General features: G+C 39.0%; 1 protein-coding gene across 1 annotated transcript in view; it reads left to right on the top strand.

Moving 5' to 3' along the window:
- Positions 1-4,369, top strand: part of LOC103903972 (transducin-like enhancer protein 4) — a 100,103-nt gene extending 95,734 nt beyond the window's left edge. Inside the window, exons 17-19 of the mRNA XM_009285292.1 lie at positions 458-608; positions 929-1,005; positions 2,668-4,369. Of these exons, the coding sequence (XP_009283567.1) occupies positions 458-608; positions 929-1,005; positions 2,668-2,775 (336 nt within the window). The 3' untranslated portion in view covers positions 2,776-4,369. The remainder of the gene's footprint in view (positions 1-457; positions 609-928; positions 1,006-2,667) is intronic.
- The last annotated feature ends 11,645 nt before the right edge of the window (positions 4,370-16,014 follow it).

Raw genomic sequence — 16,014 nt, 5'->3', positions numbered from 1 at the left:
TTTTTTTTTTTTTTTTTTTTTTTTTTTGAGATGTGGCAGGTAAACATCTTTCTGGAATATGACTATTTGACAGATTAGTACTTCTCCCATGAGAGTAGTGGAGAATCCTTTTTATAAAAGAATGGCCAGATTAAAGTGTTCCTATGTGCAATCTGTTCCCGTTTCTGTAGATTCTTGTTCAAAAATATTTTATGAAAATATTTTTAAATGCTGTCAGATAAGCTAGGACATTAACTTTCATAGCTTGATTCAGTGCATTACTATTACAGTTTTAACTGAGCTTTGTTTGCATGAACTAATTTATCTTGATTACTATAGCAATTGGATTATCATGTTTTTAAATCTGTAGTAGACCAAAATGTGTTTTTGCATAGCATTACCAGTGTAGCAAGAGTCGGTTTTGAATATTTCAAGCTCATTCCTTTACTGATTGAAGCATGTGCTGTGCTAATTCCAGATCTTCTCACTGGGTTATTGTCCAACCGGTGAGTGGTTGGCAGTAGGAATGGAGAACAGTAACGTCGAGGTGCTGCATGTTACTAAGCCGGACAAGTATCAGCTGCATCTTCATGAGAGCTGTGTGTTGTCACTCAAATTTGCTCATTGTGGTAAGCAAATCTTTCTATGCCAGTGTTTTCCCTTCTGAGAAATTCGTTCAAGACTACCTTTAAATGAAAGTAGGGGTATAGTTAAAAATCAGATGTTAAATTTAAGTATTAAAATTATTTAAAAAATTCTATGTGACTTTTTTGTGTGAATTGCTTATGTTATGATCAAACATTGTAGTGCAACCAGACGAAAATGTGACTGTTCTTTGGCTATGTTTTCCATTAATGTGCGAGTGCATTGTTTTTATGATTAATCTGTTTCTTGGGGTGCATTCCTTGAAAACAAAATGCAACAATAACATTTAAACAATCTGTTGCAGGCAAATGGTTTGTAAGCACTGGAAAAGATAATCTTCTTAATGCCTGGAGAACACCTTATGGAGCCAGTATATTCCAGGTAATAATCTCCTAAAAGCTTTTTTCCAGATACATTACAGTGCAGTAGAGCTGCACATCTCAGGGTCTGTCATTAGCTTAAGGAGTTTTACATGGAAATTCTTGGCTAATTACTATGTTCCTTTAAGACTTTGTCTGTAATTAAAGAGAGATACGCTTTTGTCCTTTCTAACATTTGGTAATTTAGCTCTTACAATAAAGTAGCCTTTTAATCCAAAATTGTTTTTAATACCCTTCTTTCTCATCTTCTTGTGTGTATTGCTGTAATGCAGTACCCAAGTCATGTCGTTAGGTGAGCATTCACTGAAGGTCCAAAATGTAGCTAAAACAGCGAAAGTCATATGCAACACGTGTATTTTTCTTGGATGAGATGCATAAAGTCGGTGGATTGGACAGGCAGATTCCTGAGCTGAAGACTGTATCCTTACGGAGGAGCCCCATGGAGTGTAACTTGAAGTTGTAACCTTTCTATAGTCTTGAATCCCTCTGTGCCCAATTTTAGTGCCATTAAAGAAAAGTGGGATTTTTGGCATGTCCTCCTCTTCCTTCACCTACAGGTACCTCTAGGCTGGGAATTTTTTGAATTAAGTTAACTGGAGTTCCGGTTTAAATGGTCAGGTCTCACCTGTACTGATACCTGCCATGTCTCCGCCTCTGTGGACGCGTTTTGCCTTGACATGAGAAAGCTGAGGTCTCAGTTTTCTTAGTGGAGGCTACTCAGCTCTGGAACCACTTCCCACAGAAAGCCCAAATCGTCCTAACAAGAACACATTTCCCTTTAAAGTGATGTTAAAACCCCAGTGCAGCTTTCTTAATGAGGGGTAGAGAAAGAAACTTCCTGTGCAGTGCAGCGGAGGTTTCTTGGCAAAAACTTAGCATGACTGGGAATTGTTTAGCTCTTGCAGTGACAGGCAGAAAAGAATGTAGACGTATGTTATGTAAAGAAAACATGCACTAAAACAGCAAGTAAAATGTGACAATACATACACATCATCTCAGAAGAGACAGAAAAGCTGGGAGAGACAGAGCTACTGCATCCTGGTGCATCCTGTCTCCCATTCACCTGCTGTACCCTGTTGCGCATCCTATTCCACCACAGTATCTTTTCATATTTGCATCCTCCCTGATAATGTAAATACCTTTGTGCAAGGCTTTTGTCTTCTGTGTTGGGGAAATAGTGAGAGGAGATACAGTTACTTCTGTGGAGTCTCCTTGTTTCATACCTGTGGGTGGCTAGGCCTTTGTAGTGCTTCTCCATACAGATTTCTGGTTTGCAACAAAAAAGGGAGGGAAGAGGAAGAAGATGGCTTTTCATTCATTTTTATGCAAAAGCTAATGTATAAAATATTAATAAATGCTTATTGCTTGTAAAGTGTATAGAAAGGACTGCTTCTTTTTGTTTGATTGATAGGTTATCTCTAGGTCCATAACATTCACTTCCCTTTCTGCTGCTGTTTTTTGTTGCCATAGAGCTTTAGGTGGAACAAGTTTGGAGAAACATTCTTGTAACAAAAGCTGCCGCTACAGTACTGATATTTAAATGAGCTTTCGGTGTATTCCCTCTCTATAAACTCTTCCATTAATCTTCAAGCCCTTCTGAACTGAAGGATTGGAAAGACGTAATTTTCTGTTTTCTTTTTTTTTTTTTTTCTCTTTCTTGTAGTCCAAAGAATCCTCATCTGTGCTTAGCTGTGATATCTCTGTGGATGACAAATACATTGTCACTGGCTCTGGGGACAAGAAAGCTACAGTCTACGAAGTTATTTATTAGAGACAAATCTGAATGCAGACAGAACTCCTTCTCCTAGCACTTTGCTGTATATTCCTTTTTTTTTCTTTCTAAACTGAGAACTTAAATGCTCATCACAGTTGTGGAATTTATTTTTACCTTCTTAACTTGCTATTGATTTGTGAATGCTCATTAAGAACTTGTGATACCAAATTGTCAGATATCTGCTTGGAAGAAGATGGAATAAGCATACTTAACAGTGAACTTGACTCTTTAATTATGTATTATAGCTGTAATGTATTTATTTTGTTTAAAGAAGGCTTTCTAACAATGAACTGACTAAATAAAGCTGTCTGGCCCGGCTTTAGTTTGAAAGGTGCATTGTATACTTTGTGTTTTTGCAGGTGGATGAATTGGGGATCTTGGAGAAGGATGTTCGGCCTTTAATTTTCTATTTAAAAAAAAAAACAAAAAAACTTTGTTATATTTTTTAGTCCTGTTCTTGGATGAGACCTCTAAGTGTTATTACAGTATAATTATTTGGTGGGAAGATGCTGTATCTTAACTATTTTAGACAGTCTTGGAAACTTAGGAAATTGCAAACTGTAGCCAGTAATCTACATGCCTGTGATGAATGGCAAATTCAGTTCACATCTAAATTAAATTCACTTTAAGTAAGAATGTGCTAATTTATATATTTGCAATGTTAATATAGCATCTTGTGTACAGATTTGTTCTCAATGCTTTTCTGTTGATAAACATAAAGCATTTTGGTGTCAAGCTAGGTTTTTTAATATAAACACCTCTCTTTGTTATATTGTAGAGAGTACAATAAGTTGCCTCAAAGAATCACCTTTGTTACTTCTGGAAACTTTTGCAATGTTTCCTTGAAAATGGGGATATGTGTCTTTGGGCAATTTTTCAATTACAAGAGATTATGAAAAATATTTGATATGTTCTTTGGAAACTGCACTGAAATAAGAATGGATGCCTACCAATATACAAACTACAAAAGCAATGACCTCCGAGGTAGGATTTACAAGAGTACTCATTCCGACATACAAAAAGGAATGGATTCTCACTGGGATAAGGACTTGCTTTGTTCGCCAGCAGTTCAATCCAAGTCTTGATTGGATGTCCCTAAAACGGACGCAGACTGAGCCATTGTGCCAGAGACAACGTGTTATCTTTTTATGTTGTTGTTGTTGCTGTTAAACTATGATCTGTGACTTTTTTTTTGAATGCTTTAAAAAAAAATCTTTAAGTCTGTGGATCTGCTGATGTACAGTGCCTTTGCTGCTATGGATCAAAATCAAAAGACCCGTGTAGATAAATCTTATTGTATAAGTAGAAAATTACTTAATTTCATACTAGAAATGGATTGATGCTGCAAGTTAAAATGGACTGTTCATTGAAGTTCCAAATGTGGTAGCAAAAAATGGTGTCTTAAGTGCTTAGTGTTTGATGTCATTAACGGTTTCGTAATATTCTACATTGTAGAAAGATTTTGATACTAAACTGTGTCATTGTACATAGTTCTAATGCATTGTATTGACCACCAGTACTTCTATAATGGTAGATTATTGTTTGTGCATTCAGACTTTTAAGCATTAAACATACGTAACTTCTAAGGTGCGTTTTTCTATTTTTTTTTTCCCCTCCCTCATTCTTTTTGCGTGTGACAATCTCAGTTATGTGTGCAGAATGCTGTCTGTAAGGACAGCAGGCATTCAGTCGCAGAGCATGCCACTACAGATACTTTGCGGTTTTGTCACTGAGAGACCATGTAGAGTTTCACAAAATTTCTCCAAGCTAGCAAAATCAATGAATTTACAGTTTCCCAAGTTCGCTGACTGCAGTGATTCTGAACTCTTGGAGGCATCAGCCCCAAGACTTTGCCCATGTCTCCTAGGAGTTTGCCACCTCCCGTTTGTGTGGTTTCCTGTCTGATACAAAGCTTTACGTTATCCCATGCCTTGGAGAGAGTGAAATTGGGGACGATTCCTGCTCCTGCACCTGCTGAAGTATGCGGAGCTCAGCAGGACATGGGGAGTGGTGTTACACTGCAGCGTCACACCTGGGTTTCCCTGTCCATAGCTAAAACCTGTTCATGCCTGTGGAAAGGCTTCTCTTGACTACGGTTGGTTTTAGATCAAGAAGTTAACCCAGCTTCCACTGAGTTAAGACCCAGGTTAAAGTGAACTAGGGGAAATTAATTTATACACTGTTGGGGGGGTGTGGGTGGGAGGAGTTGTGCTGTTCGTAACAGAAGGAGTGGAAATGGAAAAAATCCAAGAGAAAATTGGAATTAAATCTTTCTACCGTAACCCATTTCTGAAAAGCGACATTGTGTGTGTTGGAAATTCCCAGGCATGTAAGCCTGTCCTGCTGTGACGTGCCAGCCCGTGGTGACTGCCGGTACGTGAACCCAGGCTGAGAAATTTTTTTGTTTTTTTGAAATGCTGAAACAAGGCTTAAGCCGATGAGGTCATTTACCTGTGCTGTGAGTGACTGGGTAATACTTGATGGAGGAGAGTGTAGAGGCAAGTTTTTCTCAGAGCTACCAGTTTCCTTAGAGTTAACGGTGAAGAGTGTTCCAGATGTCCCCCAGAATAATGTAAGTTTTCATTTGTATTGAGGTTCTGTGCTACTTGGTACAGTAATGCTTCATAAAGGTAAACATGGTACAGATGTTTTTTGTTAATTGTTACTCCTGTTGAGAAGATATAATTTATCTGTTATTATATTGGAGACACCTTTTATTTTCAAAGGTATTAAAAAATTTGAAAGGCTGGGGAGTACTCCATTTGCTAACAAAAGAGAAACCACCTACTTAATGTAAGCAGAGGATGTTACATTTTTCCATTTCTCCATTTCAGACATAGGAGATTACTTAAAACCCCTAAGATAAAGCTTTCCTTTAAAAAGAATAAAACATTGCATACTCCTGAATTTGTACCAGAGCTAGTTTTGACAGCAAAGTAGTATACTTTTAAAGCAACATGACATATATCTGCTGAATAATGTTTGTATTGATGGCTTGTAAACAGTCTAAGAATTAAATACGTTAATCCAGGATTACTGCATTTAAATGTGTAATCATCCTAATTTTTTCCCCTTCAGGGTTCAGTGCAAGTGAGAGATGGTACGGAGCTACTTGCTGTTTTTCAGTTAAGCAAACATAGGATCACCTTCCTTTTTCATTCTTTAGTTTCTCTCACCACTGCAGAGCACAATTTTGTGCAAAATGTTTTGTTAGAGATTTTTTTTGTCACAAACATGTGGCCAGCATACTCCATATTCGAGGTACAATCATTGCTTTCTCTGTATTTTTCTTCCCCTTTCAAATGTTGTTTAGTGCAATGATACATTAGGAAAGCCATTTCTTTCTAATCTTTCTATCCTTTCTGACTGGCCAGTATAGACATGTTTAAGGAGAGCATTTCCATCAAAATAGTATTTTCTAAAAATATGCAATTTTAAATTATATTTCTCCTGCTTGTTCTTAGCTGAAAGTGATTTTTCTCTCCTATTTCTTTTTAAGCTACTCAGTTACGTAAAAAAGAAAAAAAAAGATATATTTTACCGGCTGTGATTTTCCTGTATGAGGGATTTTTTAAGTCTGTACTGGAATAGTTCAAATTGGATTTTGTGTTTGTTTTCATTCTGGCACCTGAAACACATAGGAAATTCCTTCTTCCTGAAGCGTTGATGGCTGCATGAGAGAAACGGGAAGGTAGCTATACAGGTCTACGTATGTCTGGAGTATCTTCTACAGAAACACAGGTCAGATCCTTTGCACAAATGAGCTCGTTTGTGGTGAAGACAGCAATGGTCCCATGGCTTACACAGCTGAAAATCTAGCTCGCTGCTATAGGCATAGAGGACCCAATCAACCCATTTGGATTGTTTTTTTTTTTGTTTTGCTTTGATTTGTTTTTAACAGTTTGGTCCTTTGAGCCTCTTACATTTATTTGTGGTCATCCCTACTGAAATCCTGATGTGACTAGCTTCTACTCGAGGATTTATGCTCTGAAAGAATGAAAAGAAAAAAAAAATCCCTACTGAAATCCTGATGTGACTAGCTTCTACTCGAGGATTTATGCTCTGAAAGAATGAAAACAAAAAAAAAAAATCGTTAAATAAAATATGCTCAAGTTTTTGTGTGTTCAGGAGTCAGGAAATTCAAAGCAGTAGCTTGGGCTGCAATTGTTTCTCATTTGCATTGGATATACTATGTCTTTGTGGCACCAAATTAGCACGTAATACAGCAATACAAAATACGCTTTAGAACATCAAGTATGGCTACTGAGAAAAATGTTGCTTTGAATTTTTCAGAGCAAATGTACTCCGAAGAGCTCAGCCAAAGAACTGCTCTTTTGTGGGGTATATGGGAGGGGTAGTTGCATTCAGTACTGAAGACCTTTTCTGATATTAACATTTTGTAGTGACCACAGTGGTATTGAAGAGGGTTGGTCATTATGGGCTTGATGTGCAGCCAGCCAGTTCTGCCATATATGAGAATCCCCTTCCCAGGCATAGCAGGAGACGAATCCCGGAGTAGCGTGCTGCAGAAGATCATCTCTGACAAGCTCTTAAATAATGCACCTGCCGCATCTGCTTTTGAACCAAGAGTTACTGAACATAACCCTTGAGATTTCACGTTTCTTCCGGTATTTGGAGTACAGTGTTTCCACCTCACAGCAAGAAATTTTTATGTCAAAACCAATAAATGTTCTTATTCTTACCAAATGATTTTCTGTCCCAGTTACAAGGAAACAGTATTATAGTGTCTTTTTTTATTATTAAAAATGGTGTAGTCTGACATTTACAACATGTCCATAAACCTGCTGGCAAGTGCAAAGAGGCTTTTCTGGGGGGTCACTTTGATTCACATGGTTACTTCTAAAATGTTGTTGCAGAAATACATTTTTTCTTGGGTTTTTTTGGGGGGGCTAACCTATGATACTGTATGCATAGTATATGCATTAAGGGAGTGATTGTCTAGTAGTACTTCTGCATCTGTGGTTTGGACTTAGCTGATTACCCCAGAATACTAAAATGCATCTGAAGGGTAAAATCAGTAAGTACAAATATTTAAGGATTTTTAAAAAAATTCTGCTGTTCTACAGTAATTACATTGACCCAAACTGTCTTTTAATGTCATATCAAGGTAAGCATCTGTATTACACCTCCTTTTCATATTCAAATAAAAGAAGGGGTGGAGGAATTTAAAGCTAATCTTTACCTTTCAATCAAATCTGTTCTTTAAAAAATACCCCAACGCTAGTGCTTGTCTTGGTTTTATTGTGATTATTCTTGAAGAATTTTATAACAAATGTGCTGTGGCACAATCCACATTAATGCTATAAATGGGGATAGGTGATATGGCTGCTGTTAAAAGCCAGGGTTTAGACAGTGCTATTGACATAAAAGCAGCGTGACTTGGTGGTCAAAGGTGTCACCTCCTTTCCTGAGCAAAAGCAATATGGATTTTTGGCAGTATATTTGAATGCAGTTGGATGTCTGTCCAGTATGGCCTAGGGAAACTTTGAGGGGTTTCAACAATTCTGTCTTGATTTTTTTACTGTAATTTAGGATGTGTTTGATGCAAGAAATGGTGCATAGGGATGAGTCGGGTCCCAGGACCATGGGCAGGAGGTGCCATGTGGAACAGGCTGCTCCGCTTCTGATTCCAGGCTCTGCTCTGTGCTGCCTGGCGTGTAGTGAAATGATTTGCATGAGCCCTGTGTAAAGTGTTTTTACATTCTTCTGCATGAAAAGGCATTATCTAAAGGCTAGATAACCATTATTTAGAAAAATTTGTCACAGCTGTATTGAAATATAGGGAGACATTTTCTGTTGGGGAAAGAACAAGGAGGACCTCTGGGGAATCAAACATTTCAACCCCTTATCAAGCACTGTAAATGTGCAAATGAGGCAGTTGCACCGCTGCGTTATAAACTGTCAGTCTGCTGGAGTGGGGAGAAAAATATCCTAAAGTACATCGTATAAAGGTAATAGACTTCCTTGTGTTTCAGCACGGCTTTAAGGTATTGGGTATGAAGTCCAATTTACATTCATTTTAGAATAAACAAACGTGAATCCTCTTGTGATATTAATGATGGCATGTCTAACCATCTTACAAAAAACAGTGACGTTGAAAAAATGAGGATACTTAGCAGGCTTTCTCCTCTCTAAGACATGAAGCAATATTATACAAAAAATCTCATTTTACAGTATAATCTCCTCAGTGTGGACAGTGATGTTAATATTTCAATGAAAATCTTTTTTCCAAAACAACATTAATATCATCCTCCCATTTACCTATGCACACATCTTTGCCTGATTAAAAAAATTCCCACCTCCGTTGCAAATTTACTTATTTCATTCAGGCTTTTAAGAAACAGTCAGAATAGCTTCTCTATGTCATATCAATCCTAGGGTTTTTTGGGGTTGTGTGTGACTCCGCTGCTATTTTCTCACTCCTTCCTCCCCCGCTGAGAACCTTCCTGAAGTTGGTGTTCAGTGTTCAAGAGATGCTGTTACTTGTGGCCTGGTCTTGATCTTGGGGGTTGCTCAGTGAATGGGAATGGAAAGCGTTCACAGGATTTGGCTGGCTGTAACAACTGCTGTGACAGCTGTTACAGACTCATTTATGCCTCTTTCTTCCTCTGAGCAGTCTTAAATAAAGAGATGCTGTAGGAGCAGTACTCTGTCTAGCTGACCCTTCTGCTTTACCAAGTTTCACCGGTGCTCATCAGCTGGAAATGACGGAGGAGGAAAAGGAGTTGGGAGTCCTAGCTAGGTTCAGCGTGCCAGCGGGAGACAGCCATGAAAAAGACAAATGTGATCTAGGATGTGTTAGGAGAGGCATTTGCTTCAGGGATAGGAAAGTATTGCTGCCATTATACAAGGCACTGGTGAGACCTCTCCTGGAATAGTGAGTACAAACCTGGTCACCCTTGTTCAAAAAACTTAATAAAAAAATCGGACTGATAGGGAGAAGGGCCTACTGGGCAGACTGGACAATCAAGGGGATGGAGAATGTGTCATGTAAGAAAAGCCTACAACCTTTTAATCTAGCGAAGTGGCAGATCGAGAGCAGATACAAATGTCGTCTAAAAATGCTTCAAATGTCTATTCATCAAGGGTGAAAAGGTATTACAACTAAAAGATAATGCTAGCATGAAAAACAAGTGAGGAAAACAGTATAGCCTGGAATGAAAGAGGCTCCCGTTGGAGCAGGGAGGCCCTGGAGCGGGTTTCCAACCCAGAGACCACCGAGAAAATAGCAGACTGCTTTTAAGATGGAGCACGATACATTTATGACAAGGTGCATGTGATAACAGGGCATTGGTGTCCATAGCCCATAGGTCTCTTTCAGTCCTTCCTACGTGCTTGACCTGCATATATAAAGGATGTATAACGGTAATGGAATGAAGGAATGTTTATTTTGAAAAAAAGTTCGGTGTGAGGGAGGGAGAGGAGGGAAGGTGGGTGAAGAGAGGGGAGAGAAGGGCTGTCAAACAGAAAACGCTCATTTGGAGTGTTTCTCTGCAGCTGAAAAATGAGCACTTCTCCCTAGGTCTATTTATTATGACACTGCTTATCTAAAAACAATAGTTAAAAAGAAAACTGCACATTATTCAAGCTCTAATGCAGCGTGTTCCAGCTTACTTAGACTCACTGGGTTTGTACTCCATCAGCCCAGACAGGTGATCTGGTTTCTTTTATAAGTCAAAGTGTTTGGATTTTTTTGAGCTTGGAGATATGGCAGATGTTTCTCCTCCATGTCTGTTGCTGGTCGTGTTCATAGCACTTGTGTCAGTGGAGTGTCCCTGGCTGCAGCTGTAAGCTGTATTCTGAGCTGTAAGCTGCTCAGAATAACAGCAAGGGAAGAGAGGGAAGATGATTTTGGCTGCGCAGGAGGGAGGCAAGATGATTACAGCTCAGTGTGGTCAGTTGTACTGGCTGCTACTGTGCACTGCCGTGAGAGATGTGGCTTGAGGACAAGGATTGCCAAGGATCCCTTCACTTACCATGTCAGGAAAAGTAGGGGAAAATGGTATTAGAAGCCAAATTGTTCCATGTGAAACGCAGGCAGCCTTCTCACACCAGGCTAAATTTTACTAGCCTTGTCTTCTAGATCAGGCTTTTCTTTTCTTAATGCCTAGCAAAAAGAAAATTTCTAATCCTGCCGCAAGTATTTGTATACTTTGGGCTGGCCAATTCTGCAGCTGGAAGAATGTGAACATGCGTGTACAGGTTTGATGGATCACTGTGAGAGTTGTTTCATATCAACTAACTCCTTTTCTTTCTTTCTTTCTTTCTTTCTTTTTTCCCTTTTCTTTTTTCCTTTTCAAACAGTATTTTCTGAAGCTGAACATCAGTCCACCAGAGAAATCATTGTCAGCCATCCTGCATAGCTTTTCAAAGAACTTGTTTAATGTACCAATGTGAAGCGTTAACAACACACAAAAACTGTGAACTGAGTTTTGTGTGGCTTCACACCAGTTTTAGGTATGGAAAAAAAAGTCTGATGCAATTGAAGTTAGGTACCTGGAATGGTACCCAACTGGAATGCCGCAGGTCAGTAGGGGAACACCCAGAAGAAATGAAACAAACGGATGGCTGAATTTTCTTATGCAGAAAATAAATAATAAGGCTGGCTGTACCTGCCATATTAAAAAAAAAAAACAACAACAAATCAACAGAGAAGGACAACCCTCTGTTTTCCTGCACCTTGAATGTACAAAACAGAGCACAGGCACCTGTACTTGGTCACTCCTGTGTTACTTTTCATCACTCTGTTGCAACGGCTTATGAGAGCAGGCTGCTGAATACTTTTCTGGAGACCTAAAAGGATAATGCGATCACTGCTAGCTATATGGTAACACTTCTTACATCATTTATAGCAGCTTTCCCTTAGGGAATCACCTAAAATAACTAGTGACATTTATATAGCACCTTTGTCCAGTGCACTTGACAAACCACAGGCACAGTCCAGGGAAAACTTTATTTATTACTGAATTCCAGCCATTGCTGGACTGGTGGGAGGCAGCTACTTAGCAGAGGAAGCATACACACTAAGGGATAAGTAACTCCATATTCTTTTGAAAATACAGGATAGCTGCTTCTTGTTGTTAGTAGGGACGTGTTCCATGATGCACTTTGTCATGTGAGCAGGTTTTCATAATCCTTTGTGATTATCATCTGTTTCCCAACCCGGTCGTTCACACTGTGGCAGTAAGATTTCTTGAGAAGGAAGGACATGAAATGATCATGGAGCATTTAGGTTTCTCTTGTTATCTCTTACTGAAATATTGACCCACCTTGGTGGCACTGAAATATTTGAGACTTAAGGAGCATACCGTTAGTCTTTTCCGCCTGGCAGTCCTAGCTGCCTGGGTACAGAGGGACTCTGACTTCAGGGGTGTACTGTATGGCTTTCACCCTCACATGATCTGGTGATCTCCTCCCACTGCATCCTACCTGCAGCTCTATGAATTCCAGCCTTGGGGGCATTCCCATGCCTGTGGTAATGGCATGAGAGGCTGCCTTTGCCCTAAAGCATCTAAAACAACTGTGGCCTGGATTGGTTGTAAAATGGGAGCTTTTTGAGTCCTTACAGGGGCTTTTCTCTCGGCCATCGTCACCTCATCTTAGATATGCCCTTTCTCTGTGCTATAGTCTCAGTGAGTCTTTCAGGAAAGGAATTTTGTCTTTTATATCGCTTCCTGATAATCTTTTTCTATTTAAAAAAAAGTTGGATGTAGGCCCTTCAGCTCCTTGGGACAGCTCTCTATTGTGTCCAACCAAAGCCTCTCAGCAGCTTGGCAATTTCTGGGTTTGCTGTACTTGCAGCTCAACAAAAAGTAGAAATCTTTTCATTATTGTTTCTTCTTTTTGTAAGGACTGGCATAATTGAACAACAGAGTGTGAGGGTTAATTCCTTTAAGAATGTTACTGAATTTGTTCAAAAGGTGTGAGGTTGGAGGTAAAGGAAAATATTTCATTTTTCTGCATTTTACCCCACATCTTTATGTGGCCCTAGCCCAGTGTTGGTTTGTGGCAACATATTCTTTAGGGAGAAAAATGAGTTCGTGTTCCAGATTCACTGTTTAAGCTACTCAGTCACAGTGTGTATGCTGCATAGTCCTATTTACTAGCCCAACTGGATGAATGTTTGTCCCTCTATTGTTGGTCTTTTACTTCATTTTGCAACCTTTCCTTAATAAAGGAACGGTTTTGTGTCCAAAGGAGGGCAATAAAGATGGTGAAAGGACTAGAAGGCATGACTTAGGAGGAGTGGCTGTGGATAGTAGGTTTGTTCACCTCGGAGAAGAGGAAACTGAGGGGTGACCTTTGCTGTCTATACAGCTTCCTCATAAGGGGGAGCGGAGTGGAAGGTGCTGATCTCCTCTCTGTTGTCTGGTGATAGGACGCAAGGGAATGGCTTAAAGCTGCATTAGGGGAAGCTCAGACTGGATATTAGGAAAATGTTTTTCACTGAGAGGGTGGTCAAGCCCTGGAACAAGCTCCCCAGGGCAGCAGTCATGGTCCCAAGCCTATGGGTGTTCAAGAAGTTTTTTGACAACGCTTGTAGATACATGGTTTAACTTTTAGGTTGCCCTGTGTGGAGTCAGGAGTTGGACTTGATGATCCTCGTGAGTCCCTTCTGACTTGGGATATTCTGTGATTCTCTGATTCTAAATTACAGCCAGTTAAAAACTTAAAAAAGAATAAATAAAGCCCCCAAAGAAACTAAAATTACCTCAAAAAAATTGTTTTGTTTTTCCTTCATGGAAAAACTCAGATAATCGATACTAATTCACTTTTTAAATTGAAATTTATATTTTAGACAAATTTTCTTCTGGAAACTTTCTCATGGCAGCCCTCAGTTTCTGCTGAAATGACAAGATCCCTTCCCACACGAGGGCACCCTGGGCATGACCCTAGGTGAGGTGGGCAGTTCATGTTCAGTCCCCTGCTCTGCTGAACTCAGAGCAAGAGCTTGTGCGCTGGCTATTGCCAACATTGCAGGCCATTGACCCTAGCCATCAGATACATATCTGTGTCTGTGTCGTTTTCCTATCTTGTTTCCTAGGTTGCAGCCTCTTTGGATGTGAGGATTGCCTTCTGTTCTGTGTGTAGAGTGCCTGGGCCTCTCTGAGATCTTTGTGCTTTACTAGAACACAGAAAGAATTGTATCCTGGTTGCTGGTTCTAGAGAGCTAGACTGAACCCTGAGCCTAAAGGTCCCTCTGAACTAATTTTTAATCTGTTTTCCAGTCGATTGTTATAATAAACTTTCACATCAGTTGGTTGTGGTGGGTCTGGGACTGTTTTTTGCTGTCTTGGGGATTAGGAGACGTAATATCAACCCGTACAATCCTATTCTGGCCAAGCTAGATGATCTTAAAAGCATGTTTGATGTTGCTTTCTGTTACATTAAATATGCCTACAACTGTGACTTCAGTTGGAGTGTGGGATATTAGACTCTGATGTAAATCATATTTCTTTTTTCTGTAATGGCTGTAACAGATCAATTATTCCACAGTGGGTCCTAATCAAATATTCTAATAATGTCCTCCATTGAAACCTATGGAAATTTTTCTATGAAGCTACTTTAACTTAGCTTTTATACCTTATTAAAATATAGTTGATAAATATCATAGAATCATAGAACCTTGGGCAGCCCGTTCCAATGTTTAATCACTCTTTCAGTAAAGAAATTTTTCCTCATGTTCAATCTAAACCTCCCCTGGCACAACCTGAGGCCATTTCCTCTCGTCCTATCGCTAGTTACTTGGGAGAAGAGACCAACACCCACCTCGCTACCACCTCCTTTCAGGTAGTTGTAGAGCGCAATTAGGTCTCTAATCTATGGATTAGAAGTGGGAAGTGTAACTATTATCTTTTACTTAGGGATTCATTTATAAACTAGGTAACATTATTTCTGTGAAAGATTACATAAAGGACAGAAACATATTTTTAACATATCTGCTTCAGGAAATCTGAGGTCAAAAGACAGGCTAGTGTGAAAACCTCACACATCTATAGATATTCCAGAATCCAGAATGCTTGCACGTTGTGTCTCATTATGCAGAATCATGTATAAAATGAGGTACCTCCCTGAGGGATACCATAATGTCTGTCAGTTGGTATTTGCTGCACACTATTGATGTTACTTTTGGAGGTACTAGTCTCTTAGGAGGACTTAATGTAACAGGGAGGCTTGTAGTAGTTTCCCAGGCAGACCAGAAACTTAAAATATTAAGCTTACTCTGAGTCTCTAAACATCCTTCTAGTAAATAGATTATCACAACTGGAGTCTCGTTTCTCCTTTTCTGAACCCAGATTCTGGATGGGTGAACTTTGACAAAAGACTGCATTGTAGTTGAAAGCCTTCTCTAGACATTGTTATGTGAATAGAGGGCATAGAGCAAGTGTGTAACTGCGTCTCTTTTTTTCTTTTGAGTGCATCCTTGCTCATCAGTTATAATAACAGGTGGTGGTAGCTATGGAAGTCTGGTTGTTGTATGATATTTGGAGTCCTGTATATTTTCTGTCCTGTCAGTTAGGGTAAATGTGGCATTTTCTGTGAATGGAGATGGTTGAAGGTACTCGATGAGTTCTAGGAGTTGGAAGATGCTTCCATTAATTTACACAAATATCTTTCTTTGCATTTCTATTCCAAGGCCTGCTTTATATGAAACTGGTAAAAATATATTTGCTTTTATTACAGACATTGTTTATGTAAGGATTTAAGACAAAAATGGTGTCAGCAGGGTAAATATTGTGCAAAAGTTAAAGGAAACACTGAGATTTGCTAGAAACAGTGTTTTTCAAGGTCCCCTGCTACTAAAGAGTTTTAAACAGCCCTTTAGTAACCATAGGGAAATCTATGATTGTTTACATAAAAGCATTTCAAGCTCTTCCTCTGTTATAAATTATGTGTGGTGAGTAATTACGTTAATGTTTGCAGTAAATCTCTTTATCATGGTAAGATAAAAGGAATATTTATAATTTCCTTAAAATGTATTTGGTTTTCAGTAGATAGAAGATTATGAAGTTACTCCGCTAAAGAGAACTATATTTCTTGCAGGTGTTAAACCACTATCAGCTATATAAAAATGGTTAGCCTATTTAAGTGTTCCACCTATTCAATAGTCCTTTCGGTTGCGTGCAGATAAGCTGCAAATGAATGACATGTATAAACCAAATATTTTATCTTGAACAAAAAAATACCTATCATTTTCATTTGGAGATACCATGT

This window comes from Aptenodytes forsteri, unplaced genomic scaffold, assembly GCF_000699145.1.
Source record: "Aptenodytes forsteri isolate BGI_AS27 unplaced genomic scaffold, ASM69914v1 Scaffold151, whole genome shotgun sequence".
NCBI lineage: Eukaryota > Metazoa > Chordata > Aves > Sphenisciformes > Spheniscidae > Aptenodytes > Aptenodytes forsteri.
The sequence above is the reverse complement of the archived record's forward strand: the minus strand, read 5'-3'. Positions and strand labels throughout refer to the sequence as shown.